General features: G+C 37.4%; 1 protein-coding gene across 1 annotated transcript in view; it reads right to left on the bottom strand.

Moving 5' to 3' along the window:
* TMEM63C (transmembrane protein 63C) overlaps positions 1-19819 on the bottom strand; it is a 2716247-nt gene that overhangs the window by 783937 nt on the left and 1912491 nt on the right. Inside the window, exons 12-13 of the mRNA XM_044073895.1 lie at positions 19609-19682; positions 6886-6966 (exon numbers count right to left, since the gene is read on the bottom strand). Coding sequence (XP_043929830.1) covers positions 6886-6966; positions 19609-19682 — 155 coding nt within the window. The remainder of the gene's footprint in view (positions 1-6885; positions 6967-19608; positions 19683-19819) is intronic.

Below are 19819 nucleotides of genomic sequence, written 5' to 3'. Positions count from 1 at the left end.
GCCTTCTCTTTCCTCAACCCGAACTGTCAAAGGCAGCTACCTGCATACATGTCTGAAGTGTGATTGTGAGGAAAGTGAAAAATAACAATTACAGTAATGTGTTCTACTTTGTTGCTCCTAGACAGTACACTGCCCCCGCACAAACTATAGTAACCTCAAGTCTGTAAGAAAAATAAAAGAAACAATGACCACACTGTCCTCAGCCCAAACACAAACTATAATGACCGCATGTGCACACATCTAAGGTTTGACTGTGATGACAATTAAAGAAGTAATGAACATCCCCCCCAAACACACACAAATACACACACATCTGAGCAGGGCTGGTTTTAGAATGGGTGCAGTTAAGAGCAGAGGCCATTATCAGCTCTACCCTAACAGGGTCATATCACACCCCTGTTCAGGTTAAGGAGCATTGGCTGGGATTGTATAGGCCCCAGGGCCGATAGCCTAGTACCTACCTATGAACCTATGAACCTATGAACCTATAAATGTCTGAATGTTCTGTGATATATTTTATTCATTACTTTTAAAATATAATTACTTATTACCTACATTTTTTTTACTGATACCCAAAATAATAATGTCTATATTCCAGCATTAGTGGGTGTGTGCACAGATAAAAATCACTGATATTTTTTATACACACACACACACACACACACACACACACACACACACACACACACACACACACACACACACACACACGTGCGCGCACATGCACATGCATGCACAGACATAAGCATAAGCCATAGCAATACCAGTTTTGTACTTATTTCAGCAAATTGCAATACACTTTACAACACTGGTACTAGCACAACATGATCAGTAACTGCGATTTAGCAGTCGTCAAACAGCAGCAGGGTAAGTCACTTTTATTTACTTTCCCTGAATTTCTCATGGTTTTGCTGTATCCTTTATAAAAAAAAAATTGATTTGCTTGTAAATCATTCAGAATTACAGACAGTCAATAAAATCAGACATTAGACTTTTATACATATTGTCCAAAAAAATGAAAGCTGATGCAAAGGGTGTTATACTATTAACTTTTTAATTTAATTAGAGGAATATTTAGAACTTGTTCATGATTTTGAGCCTTTATTCTGCTATTATAGACATTGCACTGAATTCTTCTGCAAATAAGCTGAAAGTTTTAGTAACTGGTGTTCTGTCAGTGTTTATAAAATTCCCTGAAAGAGAAAACCATCCCTTAAGATTAGAAGCATCAGCTTTTCTTAAAATCCAAGGTTTGCACTGAACTCAGTCACTCTGGACTGCTGATCTCTCTAATGCTTACCTTGCTTATATTCAGTATCAGATTTATCCTAACAGGGTCATTTTACAGACCAGTTCACAGTAAACAGCATAATCAGGAAATTACTGCATTTTTTTCTCCTCATTTTTCTCCAACCAGCAGCAATTTCTGTGGGGCCCCCACATATAGTCAAGGATGATTAAGGTGGCCCCTTTGCACCCACGGGTATTGCAAGTACCTAAAGTTGGCTATGTTGTTAGTTTTAGGGGACTGAATGTCCACTAACAGAGTTTAAATACGCCAGGGGTAATATGTCAGGGGTAAAATATTTAATGGATTGTGAAGCCTGTTGCTTGACACAAACACTGTTACTATAACCGAAGATATCTTTCAATTTTAAAGGACATATAAATACAAGTTATTACCCATCTGGTTTATTAAGTACACAAAATTGGCTGTACTAGCTTTTGTTGGTTTGACAGACATGTTACAAAATCTCAAGATAAGACAACTTGCTGTGGTTGGGGGCCCCCTAGGAACAGGGGGCCCCCAGCGACCGCAGGGCTTGCTGGTGCCTAAAGCCAGCTATGACAACAGATATTAAAGTTATGTAAGTAAAGATTTCCTGAGGATGTATTTGCAGATTTACTCTCATAGCAGTAGAACATAACATTTTGTATATAATAAAATGATGTGTTCCTGAAATACTGGATAGTTAGATTGTTTTATTATTTTACTCTATTAAAACACTTCAGACAAACTGTGCTGGGATCATGTTCTCAAATGATAGGTAAAAACAGAAAAAGCTACTCGGCCTGTTTCTATTAATACATATGTTCCTGCTTCTTTAAAGAATGCACATGCTGCTAGCCAATCTGAACAACTCTTGCATGTTGCTACAACTACAATAAACATCCGACGACTAAAGTATACAAATCACTAAATACATAGCTTGTGAGAGCTACAGACTTAATTGCTTCTTGCTGCATTCTCGAGGACTGTTTCCCTGCTCAAATAGTTTACTATTAAAAGTGTGTTTTTCACTAACAATTCACTTTCTGCCAACTTATCATTCAAAGTAAGCCATGCAAAGCACCGTCCGAGAGTCTCCACATCAGGCTCTGTACACACCATTCAACCAAACAACGTTCCCTTCAGAAATTAAGAACCAGTAACCCCATGTTCCAGCATTCAGTCAACAATGAAACTTAATAATAAGCCACTAATCTCCTCTCTTTCACCCTGCCAACATACACAGCTTCCTAGATGAACGGCAGTAATTTCTCATCTATGTAAGTCTCCCATAGAAGCGCTCAGCATATTACACATCAGCAAAACCTAGCATATTATATTCTGTTGTGTATTAGACTTACCCGACTAACAATACATCTAGGGACTTTCACTTACAGTCTGCAACAGACCATGGTAACCCCATTTAATCGAGCGTAACCGGAAATCTCTCATCAGTGGACAAAAAATAAATATCCGAGCTTCATTTCAATTGCCGCTTCACCTTAATGTGTATAGGGCCAAGAACAACCTCCTTTTCATAATATAAACATTCAGAACTTTTTTTTTCCAAAACGGGTAAAGACCAATCTACTGTACGTTAGTGGGATAATAGCATTTATATTACAGTTCGCTCTTACTTTGGAGTGGAAAGTTTACAATATAACCGGATATTTAACTGTAATAACGTTCAAGGACATCGCAACATCAGTGCACTATTTCAGCACTACCAAGAAATTTCATTTAGTGATTAGGGCACAACGCAGTCAAGGAAACAACTATTAGTGTTCCAATACCAATAAAACAAACAACTATATATACATAAAATCATGCAATCAGCACATTAAATATTACAGAGCTATGAAATAATACTCTAATTGAAGAAATACTGAATTGTAAATTTAACTATAGAATATACTTATTAATAACATATACTTATAGACAGAAAGGAGGAAACTAATATTTAGATATATAATTAGATATCTACAAGTAAAGAAATATAAAGAGACATATGACAAGAAGAAAGGGAAGAAAATGTTAGAAATAGAAAGTTTAGTAGTATATAGCTATGAATTATAAATTTTGCATGAAGTAATATAAGAACATACCTTTTTATTTTACTCAAGTAATATATATGTTTATGAAATTGAATGTTATGAAACACATTAAGTCCATTTAAAAGGTTTTTAGTAATTAGATTTCAGTTGATACTTTGAGAGATTTCACAGAAGTAGGTAATTTAGTTTCAGTTTTCTGCTTCTTCTTTTTGACATCAGTCCAATTATTTTTATCAGTGGTTCTCTTCAGGGACGGGGATGCCCATTCCATATCTTCTGAGATGGTTATGTTGTTGTTATTTTTGATAAATTGAAAGGTTTCTTACAGGGTGTTGAAGGTTCTCATCTCACTTAGATGCTGTATCCTTATTTTAGCAGGGAAGGCTATTTGAGCTTTGATGTTACTCTGTTTTAGAGTTTTTATTAGTGGCCACACCTTTTTCCTCTGTTCCAGTACTTTGGTGGAGTACCCATTGTCAAATCTTATTAGATTTTGATTATATTTTATAGGAATTTTCCTCCATGCTGTTTTTAACACCAGTTATTTATCCATAAAAGATAAAAAAAATATTATAATTGATCTTGGTGGCACAGAGACAGATGAAGAGGGTGATGCTGAAATTTTATTTCCCAAAGTATGATGTGCCTTTTCTATGCCATATGAAAAGCCTTCTTTAAGATTTAGATCCTCTGGTATCCATGAGTTTAAGAAAGAAATAATGTCCTTTCCCTCTGTATTCTCAGGTAGACCAAAAATCCTGATGTTTGATCTTCTCTCCCTATTTCCTAGTTCATCTACCTTCTTGGAGAGCCAGGTATTTTGTATCAAGAGACACTCTGCTTGTGTCTCCTCTTCCTTAAGTTGTCCATCTATGTCAGATAACAAAGTTTCAATGGATGTTATCTTTGACTGATGCTGCTGAAGTATTTCTTTGAAAACTTCTGTTTGTTTCTGAGAATTCTCTTTTAGATTTTGTAGATTAACTTTGAAATCATCCATTTTTATAGATAATTCTTGTAATGTGGTAGTCACCATTTGAAGTTCCTTTTTTAGTGTCAAATCAGAGTGAGTGTTCTTCAAGTTACTCATCTCTTCAGTAGCTGTGTAAAGACTCCTGAGTATTTTGACAGGAAATTTCTTGTATAAATCCACCAACATTTGTAATTAGTTACTTTAGACTATAAACTAAGTATTTACAGTAATTTTGTTAGAAACAATATATATAATTTCCTGAATTTAATACTAGTTTATAGAGCTCCAAAAATTTGCTGCCTTCAGATAGCCATTCACGCTCAACCCCCCCCCTTGTGCTCCATTTATGAGCAAGTTTGCTATCAAGCAAGTTATATACAGATTAATGATTAGCTAGGATAGTTTGTCTATGATACCTGAGTATAGGATGGTGTCAAATACCTTTGTGAGGTCTAGATATATGGTTTGTACTGATTTGCCCTCATCCATTTCTTCACTGTTCTTCTTGAGGAAGTTAACCAGGCTAAATAGGCAGGATCTGCCCTTGACAAATATGAACTAGATTGGATCAAGAGTTTGTAGTTTCTTATTTTCTTATTTATTAACTCCATAATGATCCTTTCCATAGCCTTACAGATTAGGCTGGTCAAACTTATGGGTTTCTAATTTCCTGGGTCCAATGGCATCCCATCTTTGTATAAGAGGATCACAGTTGCTGCCCTCCATTCATCTTACAGAAAGCCTTTTGGACGCTGACACTGTATAGCCTCTGAAGGGGTCTGACAGGTACTGTTTCAGGCTGGCCAGTTATGTGGCCCCATAGAAACAGTGCTCTTGGTCTTGGATATGCCTTGAGGACCTGTTCATGGGAGATTTGGGTGGTGTAGATGTGGGTATGAGCTCTGGGAATACAAGAGGGGGAGTGGAGGACAAAGTTAGAGTTAAATGAATCCACTATTAGACTGATTATGTCCTCTGGGTCAAGGTATATGATATCATTACATCTACACAGTGTTAGCTATTATTTCTAAGGTTTCTAACAGTTTGACCCTCACTCATTGGAGGAGGCACTGAATTCTACGTTTAAGTTAATGAATACTAACATTTTCATTAATGGAGATTATAATTGTCAGTCCAGCAATTTGGTTTGTTTAGCGAAATGTTTAAAATGCCTCGCATTTTATACTGGGAAAACCTCTTGGAGAATAAAGAGGATACATGAACATCTAAATGACATCAATAAGGCCAAACAAACGAATGCTATATACAGACATATTTATTTATAAAGAGAGCATAGTTTTGGGTTTTTAGCGCTGCAGCAAGTAAATTTTCATTCACAAGGGAGGACTGTACCTGAATATTTGGAATTATGTGAGCTTAAATGGCAACTGTTGTTAAATGATACTATGACTTCTGAGTTAAATGAAAACATTAATATAACCTGCATTTTAAAACTGAGAAATTATAAAGGGTTTTAATTTTATAGTATATGTGTTTTATGTGCATTTTTTTGTAGTTAGAAGGTTTTATATAACATAAAGAGTTTATTTAATTTTATTAATGGGTTAATTGTGTACTATGACTAAGGAAATTTCATTGCTTTATTGTGTCAGGTGATTTTAAGGTAATTTCTATATAAAGAATGTGTTTTTGAAATTTGTTAGCTCTGAAGAAGTCCCTACAAGCTACTGGGACAAAAGTGCTTAACTCGTTTTTAAGCAATAAGGTTGTATTCCAGTTCTTTATCTTTGGCCTGTTGTGCCTCTACAATTGTTGGTGTTTAGTTCCAGAGTTGGTTACTTTATCTAGATATGTTGAACTAAGAGGTCGAGAGGTATGCAAACCTCTTAACTGCTGCCAGAGAAAGTTCAATCACTCTCGCTCTCACTCTTCACTCTCTCTGTCTCTCTCATACGCACACACACACACACACACACACACACACACACACACACACACACACACACACACACACTTTTTTATTTTAGTTTTTTTTTTTTATTTTACACTCACTAAACATCAAAAGCACTGCTTAGCGAGTGTAAAATAAAGGTGGTTGTTAGGTTTTTCAGTCCGAGCTGCACTGTGGCTTGATATGCTGCCATGAAGTGGTGGACTCATTCTTCAGTGGGCATTATCTGTAGATTAATACCCTGCTAGAGAACATTTGTTCACCAATCAGGTTGTGATCTACAGGTGGTCCATTCTCTAATGCAATTTAAAAGAGGAAAGAGCATGAATATTCTAAAAATTACGGGGTAACTGATGCCATGTTCTAGGAAGGTATGTAGTAGGAGCACTGTCATCATATTTGTTATTGCTTTTAGGTACTTTTAATAAACACTGGATAGAAGACTTTTAGGTACTTTTAATACACACCGGCTAGATGACTTTTAGGTACTTTTAATAAACACTGACTAGATGACTTTTAGGTACTTTTAATAGACACTGGTTAGATGACTTTTAGGTACTTTTAACAGACACTGGTTAGATGACTTTAAGTCTCTTGTAGGAGTATACCAAGCAAGTAAGTATTACAAGCAATTAGTCTAATGAATTCCATAGCAGAAAAATCTCAACTTTCATACCTCGCAGTGTCGAGCTTCATTAGCTTCCAAACATCGTAGCACAACTGAACATCGGTTACAGTGCAGCTGGGATAAGCCTCACTAGAAGGAAATACAGGCAATTAAAAAAGCAATAGAAATGAAAAGCAACAAAATAACATCTCTGTACTGATACACAAATCACACTTAGTACAACAAACAAGGTGAACTTATCTTCCATTTGGCTTATAAAACTGTATTCTGAACTAGAAAAAAAACATTTCAGAAAATTGACTTTGAAGAAGTTTAGCACATAATTCTTTTAACTGTAATTGCCCCATTACATTAATATGTGAAATCAGCAGAAAAACTAAACATGTTCATTATACACTTAAAGGAAGGTGATTTAAACATTTGAATCAAAATTCTATATAGCGTTCTTGCTTCTTCTAGTAATGAGTGGGTGTCATTCAGCGGTGCCTGGGTTGCAGATACGGGGCATTTTCCAGGGTAGTGCTGAGCACTTCTTATGGGTCACCAATGTGATCTTCTTCAGAAGAGGTATGAGTAATTTTGGAGTGGCTTACAATCAGCTCCCAAAAGCATTAATGTCTTTTGGTGTTTCTGCTTACCAATGCTGTGGCTAGAGTCCTGCAACCACTGTGTCCAGGAAACAACACAGAAAGCCAAAGAAAACATTAAGATGTTTTACTGCAACACAAGCAGTAGTATGGCTTTCTTTTTCACTTATTGAGCAAACAGGAAAAAAAAAACACAACATGGTAGCTTTATTAATATTCCAAGATATAGCACCATTTTTTCCTATTACCCTTCTGGCACGCAGCAAAGAGTTCCAATTAAGTACTTCCACAATTCTCTTGACGATTAGCCAAGGCTTAAGAAGGTTCTCCCAACTGGCTTAAAAGCAACTTATCTGCCCTGCCTTCCCTTGTTTGCTAACCGTGCATCCTTAAACCTATTCCTCAGTCAAAAGTCAAAAAGGCACATGATCTTTAATAACCAAAAATGAACAGCATGGATCAACTGTTTTTTTGTTTTGTTTTTCAGGCTATGATGCAGCTCTTGACTGGCTAACAAGATGCAGAGATACTTTCTGGATGATTTTCTTGTCTGGCTACAGAAGGAACTGGAACCCCATGAGACTGCAGTGAAGCAGCACCCTACTACTGTTGACTGGCTATTAGTAATCAAAAGTGGCACACTCCTTCTGGCCTACTACACTGGATGGATATAAAGCAATATGATTGTTCACCCACAAGTTAGCGCACATGCTTTACTCAAAGGCAGATACACATGTGCAGCCTGCTAATTAGGTGAAGAACAGCATGACTTTTGTACAAGCTACCAAATTAGTGACAGACACTCCCACACACTATGGCTAAGGAATTACAATATACATTTTATTTATTATTAGTATTTTTAAGCCATGTCCCGCTTAGCATGATATAGCCTGGAGAGAGAAAAGCTCCATATAGTCAAGTACCTATTAGTACACTAGACGCAAAACAATGTTTCTTATTTTTACAATTTTTTCAGTAATCACAGAAAAAACTTAGGCATATTCATAGTACAAGAAACCATATCATAACATAAAAGCATGGGTTTAATGAAAGACAAAGTTATCCTAAATATTAGAATAAATAACTAGTAACTACAAGAGTACAACAATTCTCATAGACATGTAAAATATTATTAGCACTGTAAAATATTATTAGCAGAGAGCTAGGCTGACCAGACAGACACTGTAATACTGTATCCATTACTATTTATTTGTATTAGTACAAATTCTTGCCAAACAGTTAATACTGTCAGAGTTATTTCAAATCTGTTATAACACAGCTAGATAGACTGATGAACACTCAGTCTAAAAACGTCACCAAAGAGTGAAAATTACTGTCCAGTTTATATACTCTTTTAAATGTCAAACAATGTTATTTTTAATGTCCTTGTGACTTATTCTTCTGGTTTCAGTTTGTATCATGAAAAAGTCCCTGGTTATTTCTAGCCTGGACACTTTCTTATGTCCTTCCTTGGTTATGCTGTATCCGAAGACTTCACAAAAAGTCTCTCCACGTCATCTTTGCGTCACTTGAAGTGTCTGTATTTTATTTCATTTATTTCTGCATCTGAAAGCTCAAAGAAAGTCAACTTCCTTTTTTCTATAACAGGATGCCTTTACAGTAAGCCCACAGCTATATGTTATTAATATCTAAGCTGAACATTTACAAGAAATTAACTGTTCTTGCAAAGCTAACCATATTTTCTTTTACTGCACACACAGTATAATTTTGGGGAAAGCATTTTAATTTATACAATCTCTATCAGACATATTAACATTTTAAGAAAATGTAAACAAAACATACAAAATACCTTTTGGAATTAACTATTTAGAAACAAAAACGCTGAACATATACAGAAACACCAAAATAAATTCTAGAATCTGTTTCAAAGACATCAATATCCTCATTTTGGAAAATCTATACTTGGAAATGTATTTATAAAACTTTCTACAAACCATATGGTATGCTTGGGATATAAACAAGAAACTAAAGCAGACTGGTATCATATATTTCATAAATGTGTTTTTATAAGATAGTCAATTATTTCGTCAAGCTATTTGGAATTATAGATTTATAATCTCTAAATTACTTGTACTATATAATGCTCCAGTTGCTTCTTGCACTAAAAAGCCGAATACATTCAGTTGAAAGAAACTCTACCCAAACTCAAAACAGTTTATTAAGCTGATGAGCTCAGTACGTCAAGAAATTGACACACTAAAATTAATATCTAATTCACTAAAAATTAAAATGAAGTTTTGACTGTAAATTTCTTCATTGTTAGATAAATATATTAATGATGTCTAAAAACTATTATACATAATATCATTAATGTTATAGTTTTCTAGAAATTTACTAAAAAGGAGAAAAGAATGAAAAGAAAGATATACAACAACAAAATGTAAATCCTGTATTTAGGATGTCTTATAGATGTCTTACATTTTTCTATATATTGCCAAATAAACATTTTGGTTGGTAAAGCCAGCAGAAAAACTGTTTGATATTTTATATATATATATATATATATATATATATATATATATATATATGAACTATAACTGGAGATACAAATATAGTACTTGTTTTAACACATTAACGAGGGCCCTGATTTCAAAAGACTTGCACTTACACTAAGAGCAGACTGAGAGCAGGTGTTTTGGAATCTGATCCCCATAGTAAGCCTGTTTATAGACAGCCATTACACTGAAATGAGTCACTTATACTGAAAGCAGGTCTTTCGGGATCAGGTAGACTTACACTGACAGCAAATCTTTTGGAATCGGCTCCAATGTGTACGGTTAAAGCAAGAAAGTGCCCCTGTTTTATTATTTGTTCTTGCCAAAAATAGGGTTTATCTTTATAGCCTAAATGCATGTTTGAGGTTAAAGCATACTTTACTCAAGATGAATTAATAATACTGAATACTTTAAAGAAAAATGTGAATATAATTATTGAACAGGCTGATAAAAGAGGTCCAGTTATAGACAAACTAATTGCTTACCTGGCAATTTGTAGTAAATGCACTGCATTTTATGTGGAAAAAATCTACAGAGGTTTTAAAAGAAAGGATTTCTAAACATTATTTAGGCATTAGAAGACACAGTTTAACAAATGCACTTGCAAAATGTGTCATTGAAACTTCTATTGATTACTGTTTTGATTTTACAGACTGAGAATTGGTTAACTCCATGTATGGAGGAAATTACTTTAATATCTAACTTGAAATGAAAACATATAAGTAGATTACTACAGTATGTACTTATAAACAGCCTGGTCTCAATGTTATTCCAAGTATCAGAGGTATTACTTAAACAAAAGCACGTTGCTATAATAACTAAGCTGTGCTTTATGTTGTTGCCACTATACTCAAGTAACATTTTTAGGTAAGATCTTAAAATATATAATTCTTTTTTTCTGTGTGGCTTGAAATGATTTTAAGCTTATGACATTTAAATGAAAAGTTATTCATCTTTTGACATGCTTCTTTATACTGATGTGCTTTTGTCTTACTGAAATAATGGCAAGGATTCAGAAAGACTTAAGGTGATGGGGAAGCCTTTGCTTGGCAGTTTTCCCCATCAGTTTAAACCGTTCTAGTTCAGAGACCACCCTATCATGAATATTTTCCTACGCAGGTGTCTCAACATGGTGGAAGGTCTCATTGGCAGAGTTACATGACAATGAGAAAGATGGGGGGGGGGGGTGACTAATGATAAAAAAAAAAAAACAAGAGATTCAGAGAACTGCTTGGCCAAGTAAAGTTTTTATTAAATTGTACTGATTCACTCCTAATGGAGTACTCATGGTGCACATAAGCTCAGGGAAGACATGATAGTGGTGGGATGTGTACTACTGTGTGTGTGTGTGTGTGTGTGTGTGTGTGTGTGTGTGTGTGTGTGTGTGTGTGTGTGTGTGTGTGTGTGAATGAATGAATGAGTGTTTCTGTGAGTGTGTGAAGGACTTTAGGGGGCTTGTTTGTTGACCGGTGGAAACAGGTGTATTTGTGTGTGTGTGTGTGTGTGTGTGTGTGTGTGCGTGTGTGTGTTCCTGTGTATGCTGAAGCACACGAGTGTGACTTGATGAATGGGTGAGTGATTCTGTGAGTTTAATTGACTGTAGTTGGGCTTGTCTGTTGATAGGTGGAAACATGTTTGTGGTGGTGTCTAGCTCTGTCTGTGTGTAGGGATTTTTTTTGGCAATCTGATGCATGGCCTGTTAGAGTCAACACTAGCGCTGTCAAATCTGACAGCAGTAGTGTACGATTCACAGACATACTTAATGTCGTACTAAATTACCAAACTGTGTCGGGCAAGTAATATGAGCTGTGAGCCTTTTTCTGAATCCCTGGAGAGATCTTTAAATATGCTGTTTTGTGCAAGTTATTACAGTCCAGCTTTAAATCTTAATGCTTTTATACAAGACAATCCACATGCTGCTTTTTTTAAATAATTGTGGCAATATTGAAAAAGTTCATTATATCACAATGCTAAAGTAAAGTGATTGGTTAACTAATGTGATATGATTGATATTTAAATGCTAGCTTTGTTTTTACATGCTTTCATACATGATTAAGCAACTTTCCTGATGTAAAAGCTTGCAAGTATTTTATAAATAAACCTTTATCTGGTCCTTGAGTTTAGATCATGCATTTTCTTTGGATTTTCTTGTCATTTGGATTTGCCTGTTGATGCTGGTGTTTTGTAGATTTACTGTAGTCCGACAACACTGGTGGTAGACAGAAATAATATCCTGACTGCAACCCAGGTGACCCAAGTTCAAACAGCAGCTGAGATAGCTGCCAGAGCTGGTGTGGGAAGGGTAGGCATAGCCATCCTGGGAAAAAGTGGGGTGGAGCAAGCCATGCAACACAATGATCCTTTGCAGGAGGGACATGATGAAAAATCATGGCCACATATGAACATTCAGCTCACCAAGCCACCACCTGATGGTAACTTTCAAAGAAGGTATGCAGTAGTTTGTACCCACTTGGGGAAGGTATTGTTACCCTCCCCAGTGACTCAGATCACTTGTCCACTAGCCCTGGAGTGGGGTTAGGGCCATTAGAAATGCCATCCCAGTTGACATACTAGCAAGGGTACAAGCAACTGTCAAGGCAGCCTGAATGATCAGGGTCTCTAGATGGCTCTCTCCCTGTGGTTCTGGGCCAATCCACAACAGGGAAAGAATGGGTTTAAGTTCTGTGTGGAGAAAACTGATGTTCAGCAGACACAGGGAGAGGAATCTAGAAAAAGTTAACTGTTAAAACCACAGGGATATCAGAAGAATTTTTTGAATGTTATGTCTCATGGAAATTTACCAAAATTCATAGCAGCATATGTTCATTTAAACTTATACTCACATTTGTGTGTAAATTTATATCTACAGACATCTGCATACAAAAGATCCCATCAGCAGATTTTGACTTGATAGGTCATGCAATTCAAAAAGGTAGAGTGCTGCACTCTGTAAATCATAATTTAAAGATTTATGTTTACAACATATACAAAATTATTTAATTTATATTTTTCTGATTGTTTCATGGACAAGGAAGGGGTTGTTTGTTGATGGGTGGAAATAGGTGTGTGTGGGTGTGTGGCTGTGTGTGGGTGTGTAAGAATGTGTGTCTGTGTGTGTGTGTGCATGCGTGCATGTGCATGTGTGTGTGTATTACTCAACATATAGTCAACATTTTGTTATTTGAATTAGTTTTCACAAACAAAAGTAAAGCAAACGAGTTAAAATCTAGAAATATTGTCAGACTCTTCATACATCTGTGTCACTGTCTCTCTGATAAAGATGTTTCAAGGCTGCTATCAAATCAAGTTCTAGCCACCGTCATAGTCAAGCCCTGTAATTACTTCACCTGTTTGAAGCTGTGCCACTTCTGGGATGTGAACCTCAAAATAAAATAGCAAATAAATGGTAGAGGCTTTGGTGTTAGTAATACAAGATACTCTTACTCCTCTATACAGAAACCAAAAGAAAAGTTGACACTTCACAAGCTGTAAGTTTTAGAGTTAGTTTTTAAATGCATTCTAAATTAGCTACTTTACTACACATCCCTCCTAAGAGAGAGAGAGAAAACAATTCTGTCTTTTCATTCTTTTGGACCATTTCAAGTGATGTCTTCCAGCCTTGTGGCTTGTACAACTCCTGCTCCCCTTCAGATGGAATTTGGTAGGGGTCCTCACTCCTAACAACTATGATATCAAAGGAAGCAGGAATGAGATGAGAAAGGTGGGAATAATTGCTTTTTCAGAAACTGTTCTGGTTTACAGTTTCAAGCAGAACACTGTATAAAAAATGTCACAAAAACTCTGGCTTAGTGTTTTGATTACTTAAGCACCAAATTACTATATGACACCTGGTGCAGGTAAATACTAGAAATAGGTATTTACTACCCACCACCAGACATTCTGTGTCTATATACAAAATGCCACACCACTACCACTACATTATTATCACTGCACAGAAAGAATGGTCCTTATCTTCCTGCTTCTACAGACGATAATCATGTGTTTGATGTTTTAGTAGTACCTACAATCTTACTACAGGCATATCTAGGTAGTTATAGTTGGATGGCTTGCATACTGTTGATTTTGGTTATGGTAAGTTTCATTGAAGCCCAGTTATTCATTTGTCATGTGGCTACACATGACTGAACTATTTAGGTGTAATTTACAGAAACTTGCATAAGATTATACATAAGATATGAATGGTGGACATCTGAGTTAATGTAGGCAGCTACTTATTACTACTATATAGGTCTATTATATAGTTGCTGAAACATATAAAGCATGGAATTATTCTTGTTTTCTGCCCCCAACTCCCCATGGCTCCAGGGACTTCAGAATTTCACGTCTGTACTGTGTCTTTCTATAAAAGAAGTACAAACAGGTACCTGCAACACCCATTTTCCACAATACTTACATTACTAACAGAAAATCATTTCAGAAACTGTACCACTTGCAGCTAAAAGCCTGTTTTTGAATGGTTACTTAAGCTCAGTGAAAAAAAGACAATAGAGAAAGACAGTAGCTGAAGGCAGGGATGGTAGGGCTCTAAATTATGACTGACATGCTAGCCAATGCATATTAATCATTTTTATGTCTGTCAAACCTCACACTCCTACCAGCTTCATAACACTGGCACAGCTGCATAACTGGTCAAGGTGGGTGGTAAAAACAGGTACAATGGCCTGATAATAAAAACAACTATAGAGTGTGTGCCACCCAGTCATTTGTATTATAACAGCCCAATAGCCAACAGGCAATTAAACATATTTGCTGGGCTGTTTTAAACACAGGTCAACAATCAGGAGTCACATCATTTTCTCCTTTATTAGTTCAAACTCTTAGCACATGTTCAGAATACAATGGGGCTCTGCAAGACTCAGCAGCTGCAATGAGCTGTGCAGCAGGCATGAACATGTTTAAAATAAATACACGTTTCTTGGTGAAAAAACCTGCATGGACAAATAGGATAACCCACAATTGCAGGTCTCAGGCAACAGCAATATTTTGTACATTTCTGGTGCTAGGAAAAGTATTTAGCTCAATAATTAATTCTAGAACCCATAGAGTTGCAGGTCCAAACCAGACAGAGCAGCCTGTCAAATATGAAATCCATGCTTCTCAAAGCAAAAGAATTCTTCAAAAGGGGATGGTGAAGCAACATTCCCAAAAGGAGCACTTGTACAATTAATTGAGATCTGAGCAGGCAACCATATGAAACATCAAGGATACTTATAAATGAATGTCTAGAGTGATAAATGCTACTGGTCTGTCCAAAAAGAGAATTTATTCCATTTGGAAGCTCATGCAGCATGCTCCAGGTGTTACACAGACCCTAGCAACTCGCAGTTGGCAGGGTCGAAACAGTTCCCTCAACGCAAATGGGCTGCTAAGGTCAACATCTTGTTGAAAACAACTGATTCATGGGACTGAAGAATGAAGGCGGTGGGAAAGGCTAGCCCTTGTCTTTCTCATGAAACTGAGACAGCCTCTACTGCCCCTAGTGTGGTCAGTCCAGACATATCCCATAAGTTCTACCATGAAAGAAGCACATAAAGAAAAAGAGATGACAGGGGAAGAGGACATGTGAAAGTAGGGATAACTTAGAGCAGTGCAAACCCAGTTCTGCTGTCCCCCTCCCAAAGGATGTCTCTCTCACCTAGACTGAAACAGGAAAACTATTACTTCTCAATATATCCCTGATGGTGTAGGGATTGCAAAAATTAATTTAGCAAAAACATCCTCTAGGGGCTTTGCCAAAATGAAAGGGCCAGCAGAGGATGCCACTGTTTCCAGCTAGGGTGGCAGAGTCTCCTCTTATTCCTGGGAGAAGAGCACACTAAAAAAGAAGAAAAGCACCTTAACAAAGGAGGGGTTATGTTGCTTTCTGAGGAAGTCATTGACCAGAGCCTAACATGCCTGTCCAAAAAGTCCTTGAAAGAAGTCACAAAAACATAACAACTGAGGAAACCCGAAAAGATAACCTCAACCACAGCATTCTTTGTAAGCACACACCCAAAACTGCAGTCTTTGCATAGCATTCACACAATTCACATTACTGAGACAACATGGGATCCCATCTAAACAAACAGAGAGAGAGTATGAAAAAGGTCCTCCTTGAGGTCAGACTGTGGGAAGTCTTAGCTTTTCGAGTGTTTGTTCTACTACGAAAAACTAGATTATGTAAAAAGGAGATGGAGCCCTAAGCCCCATTGTGGTACAGGAGTACACCTCATTACCATATGTGTGCAAACATTTTGACTCATTGTCAAGTGACAGGGGTGACTTAAGCCTGTGGTATCAGGTGCTATCAATGGCCTGCAAAGACCACAAAAGACTGAGATCTAGGATGTTTTAAAGGCACATATCTCTATTTGGGAAGGGGTTATACTAGGAATCAGTCATCCATAAAGTCAAAGAAATAGAGTATAACTGCATTCAGGCTCCCACAGCAGTATCTCTAAAGACTGGAACCAAAGCTGGGATGAACACAGAGTCCAATAACTCTCTAACAACTGGAGGGAGGGAGAGTGGAAAAAGGGCAAAACATGGAAAAACTCATAAGCCATAAGAAGTCTCCATGTGAGAGTCCATCCAAGGAGAGGAGGCTAAAGAAGTCAGATGATTTACTGTTATTTTTCACTTTAAGATAGCAACCTCACCTCCAACAAGCTCTACCAAATGGAACACAAGAGGGACAAAGCAACACGTCTCCCTATAACCCCAAAAAATAAATCAAATTAGGTCAAGCATACAATACGTACCCACTACACATCAGGCTGACTGATTCCAGTACTTACGAGGCAGGCTCCAGGCATACAGCTAGCATCACAATGAAGTAACTAAGAAAGAAATTCCGCACTCATGACTCCAGTTCCCAGCAAGAGTAACAGAAACATCTGATGTTTCAGGAGTGGGCCATGAACTTTTGTACAGGCTCATCCAACAGATTCTCTTTGACCAATTTTGTACAAGCTCATCCAACAGACTCTCCTTGACCAAGGCTGTCCACCCTTGTGGGACCTGACAGTCTATGAATAGATGACACTAAGGGTTTTGTCCCCCAAGATCAAGATGAATAGACCCAGACCTGAACCATTCAAACAGGGACATGCAGTGCACACACACTGGGATATATCCCCAAGGCTGGGAGCCAGCATCATACCTCATCCAGACTTCTGGTCATCTACCATAATGGCAGGCTGAAATGGGTTCCCATCTCTGCTAATCAGACATGATCCCAGTCCCTGCAAGTACTGAGTGGCCATTTAAATTTCAGACTCATCTTTGGTGCATTAAGCCTTAGCCAGGCCACCTTCTGAACACAGTGGACAGTGAAGAAACTCATTGAACAGAGCCTAACATGCCTGTCCAAAACGTTCTTGAAAGAAGTCACAAAAACATAACAACTGAGGAAACCCGAAAAGATAACCTCAACCACAGCATTCTTTGTAAGCACACACCCAAAACTGCAGTCTTTGCATAGCATTCACACAATTCACATTACTGAGACAACATGGGATCCCGTCTAACAAACAGAGAGTATGAAAAAGGTCCTCCTTGAGGTCAGACTGTGGGAAGTCTTAGCTTTTTGAGTGTTTGTTCTACCATGAAAGACTAGATTATGTAAAAAGGAGATGGAGCCTTAAGCCCCACTGTGGTACAGGGGTACACCTCATTAACATATGTGTCCAAAAATTTTGACTCATTGTCAAGTGACAGGGGTGACTTAAGCCTGTGGTATCAGGTGCTATCAATGGCCAGCAAAGACGACAAAGGACTGAGATCTAGGATGATTTAAAGGCACATATCTCTATTTGGGGAGGGGTTATACTAGGAATCAGCCATCCATAAAGTCAAAGAAATAGAGCATAACTTCATTCAGGCTCCCACAGCAGTATCTCTAAAGACTGGATCCAAAGCTGGGATGAACACGGAGTCCAATAACTCTCTATCAACTGGAGGGAGAGAGAGTGGAAAAAGGTCAAAACATGAAAAAACTCATAAGCCGTAAGAAGTCTCCATGTGAGAGTCCATCCAAGGAGAGGAGGCTCAAGAAGTCAGATGATTTACTGTTATTTTTCACTTTAAGATAGCAACCTCACCTCCAACAAGCTCTACCAAATGGAACACAAGAGGGACAAATCAACATGTCTCCCTATAACCCCAAAAAATAAATCAAATGAGGTCAAGCATACAATACGTACCCACTACGCATCAGGCTGACTGATTCCAGTACTTACGGGGCAGGTTCCAGGCATACAGCTAGCATCACAATGAAGTAACTAAGGAAGAAATTCTGCACTCATGACTCCAGTTCCCAGCAAGAGTAACAGAAGCATCTAATGTTTCAGGAGTGGGCCATGAACTTTTGTACAGGCTCATCCAACAGATTCTCTTTGACCAATTTTGTACAAGCTCATCCAACAGAATCTCCTTGACCAAGACTGTCCACCCTTGTGGGACCTGACAGTCTATGAATAGATGACTCTAAGGGTTTTGTCCCCCAAGATCAAGATGAATAGACCCAGACCTGAACCATTCAAACAGGGACATGCAGTGCACATACATTGGGATACATCCTCAAGGCTGGGAGCCAGCATCATACCTCATCCAGACTTCTGGTCATCTACCATAATGGCTGGCTGAAATGGGTTCCCATCCCTGCTAATCAGACATGATCCCATTCCCTGCAAGTACTGAGTGGCCACTTAAATTTCAGACTCATCTTTGGTGCATTAAGCCTTAGCCAGGCCACCTTCTGAACACAGCGGACAGTGAAGAAACTCTGGTTTTAACCTTGGACCTGGAGACCGCCCTCATGTCCTGCAAAGAACTTCCTTCCACCCAGTGGTACAGGACTCAGAGAAGCTTCAAAAATCACATACAATTTAACAGAAAAGTGTGTAGAAATGCAAGAAATGTTATTGTCAACAGCACAAATCATGGTTTTAATTGTGCAAAGGGAACAAAAAAAATGGTGGGTGAAGGAGATGAGCACAATTATACAGCTGAAGCATGATGGTACGGTGTTCATCATAACAGCTGTGTGTCTGTCCCCATCTATGGAAATGTATGATAAAAAAGATGAAAAATGATGGCTGCTGGAAAGAATGAACTAGATCATAGTACCTATCAAGGAATATTCTCATTCTTTGAAAAACAGATCTTCTATATGAGATTATTATTTTAAAATGGCTCACATGGTATTAAAACTAATAAAAAGTTTGTTTACTGAGTACTTGGCAACAGAAAGAAAACTGCCAAGTTTTGCACCTTTTCACTTTATTTTGTCACTGCAGTTGTTACCTTGTTATATCATTAAGTAAAATGCTTTACATTACTTTAAGTAGTGTCTAAGACACATCTTTTTGCAAATGTGGGAATGTAAAGTTAGTGTATAATGCACTTATCTCCATGGCCAGCCATTAAAAAGCCAACAGTCTAGTTTAAGAAAAAAATACAGGTCACCTTGTCTGAAAACTTTCTACTGTGGACAGGTATGTTAGTTTCATGTTAACAGAGTGTTTACCAAACTAAAAAAAGATGATACAAGGAAATCTAGGACTCCAGTATAACACATTGTCAGCCACCCAGGTACGAAACTTCTAAATCAACACGGCATTATGCACTAACCATTCATCCCAAAACATCTTACTGTTGGTACTCACTGGAAATGTTTGGTGATGAGACTGGGGTCTGAAATTTCCTTCGGGACATGCAAGATCATGAGTGTTCTGGCAACCTGATAAAGGAAAAAGAAAAGTAATCATAAAATAGTATACCTAGCAATATGTATTAAATATGTCTTGTGCAGAACAACACTGTAAATGTTGAAAAAAAGCAGTTCATCTAATTTTTAATAATTTATTCAAACAACCA

Source organism: Protopterus annectens, chromosome 6.part0 (genome assembly GCF_019279795.1).
Source record: "Protopterus annectens isolate FY-2018-M chromosome 6.part0, PAN1.0, whole genome shotgun sequence".
NCBI lineage: Eukaryota > Metazoa > Chordata > Ceratodontiformes > Protopteridae > Protopterus > Protopterus annectens.
Note: the sequence above shows the minus strand (reverse complement) of the source record. Positions and strands in the feature narration are given on the sequence as shown.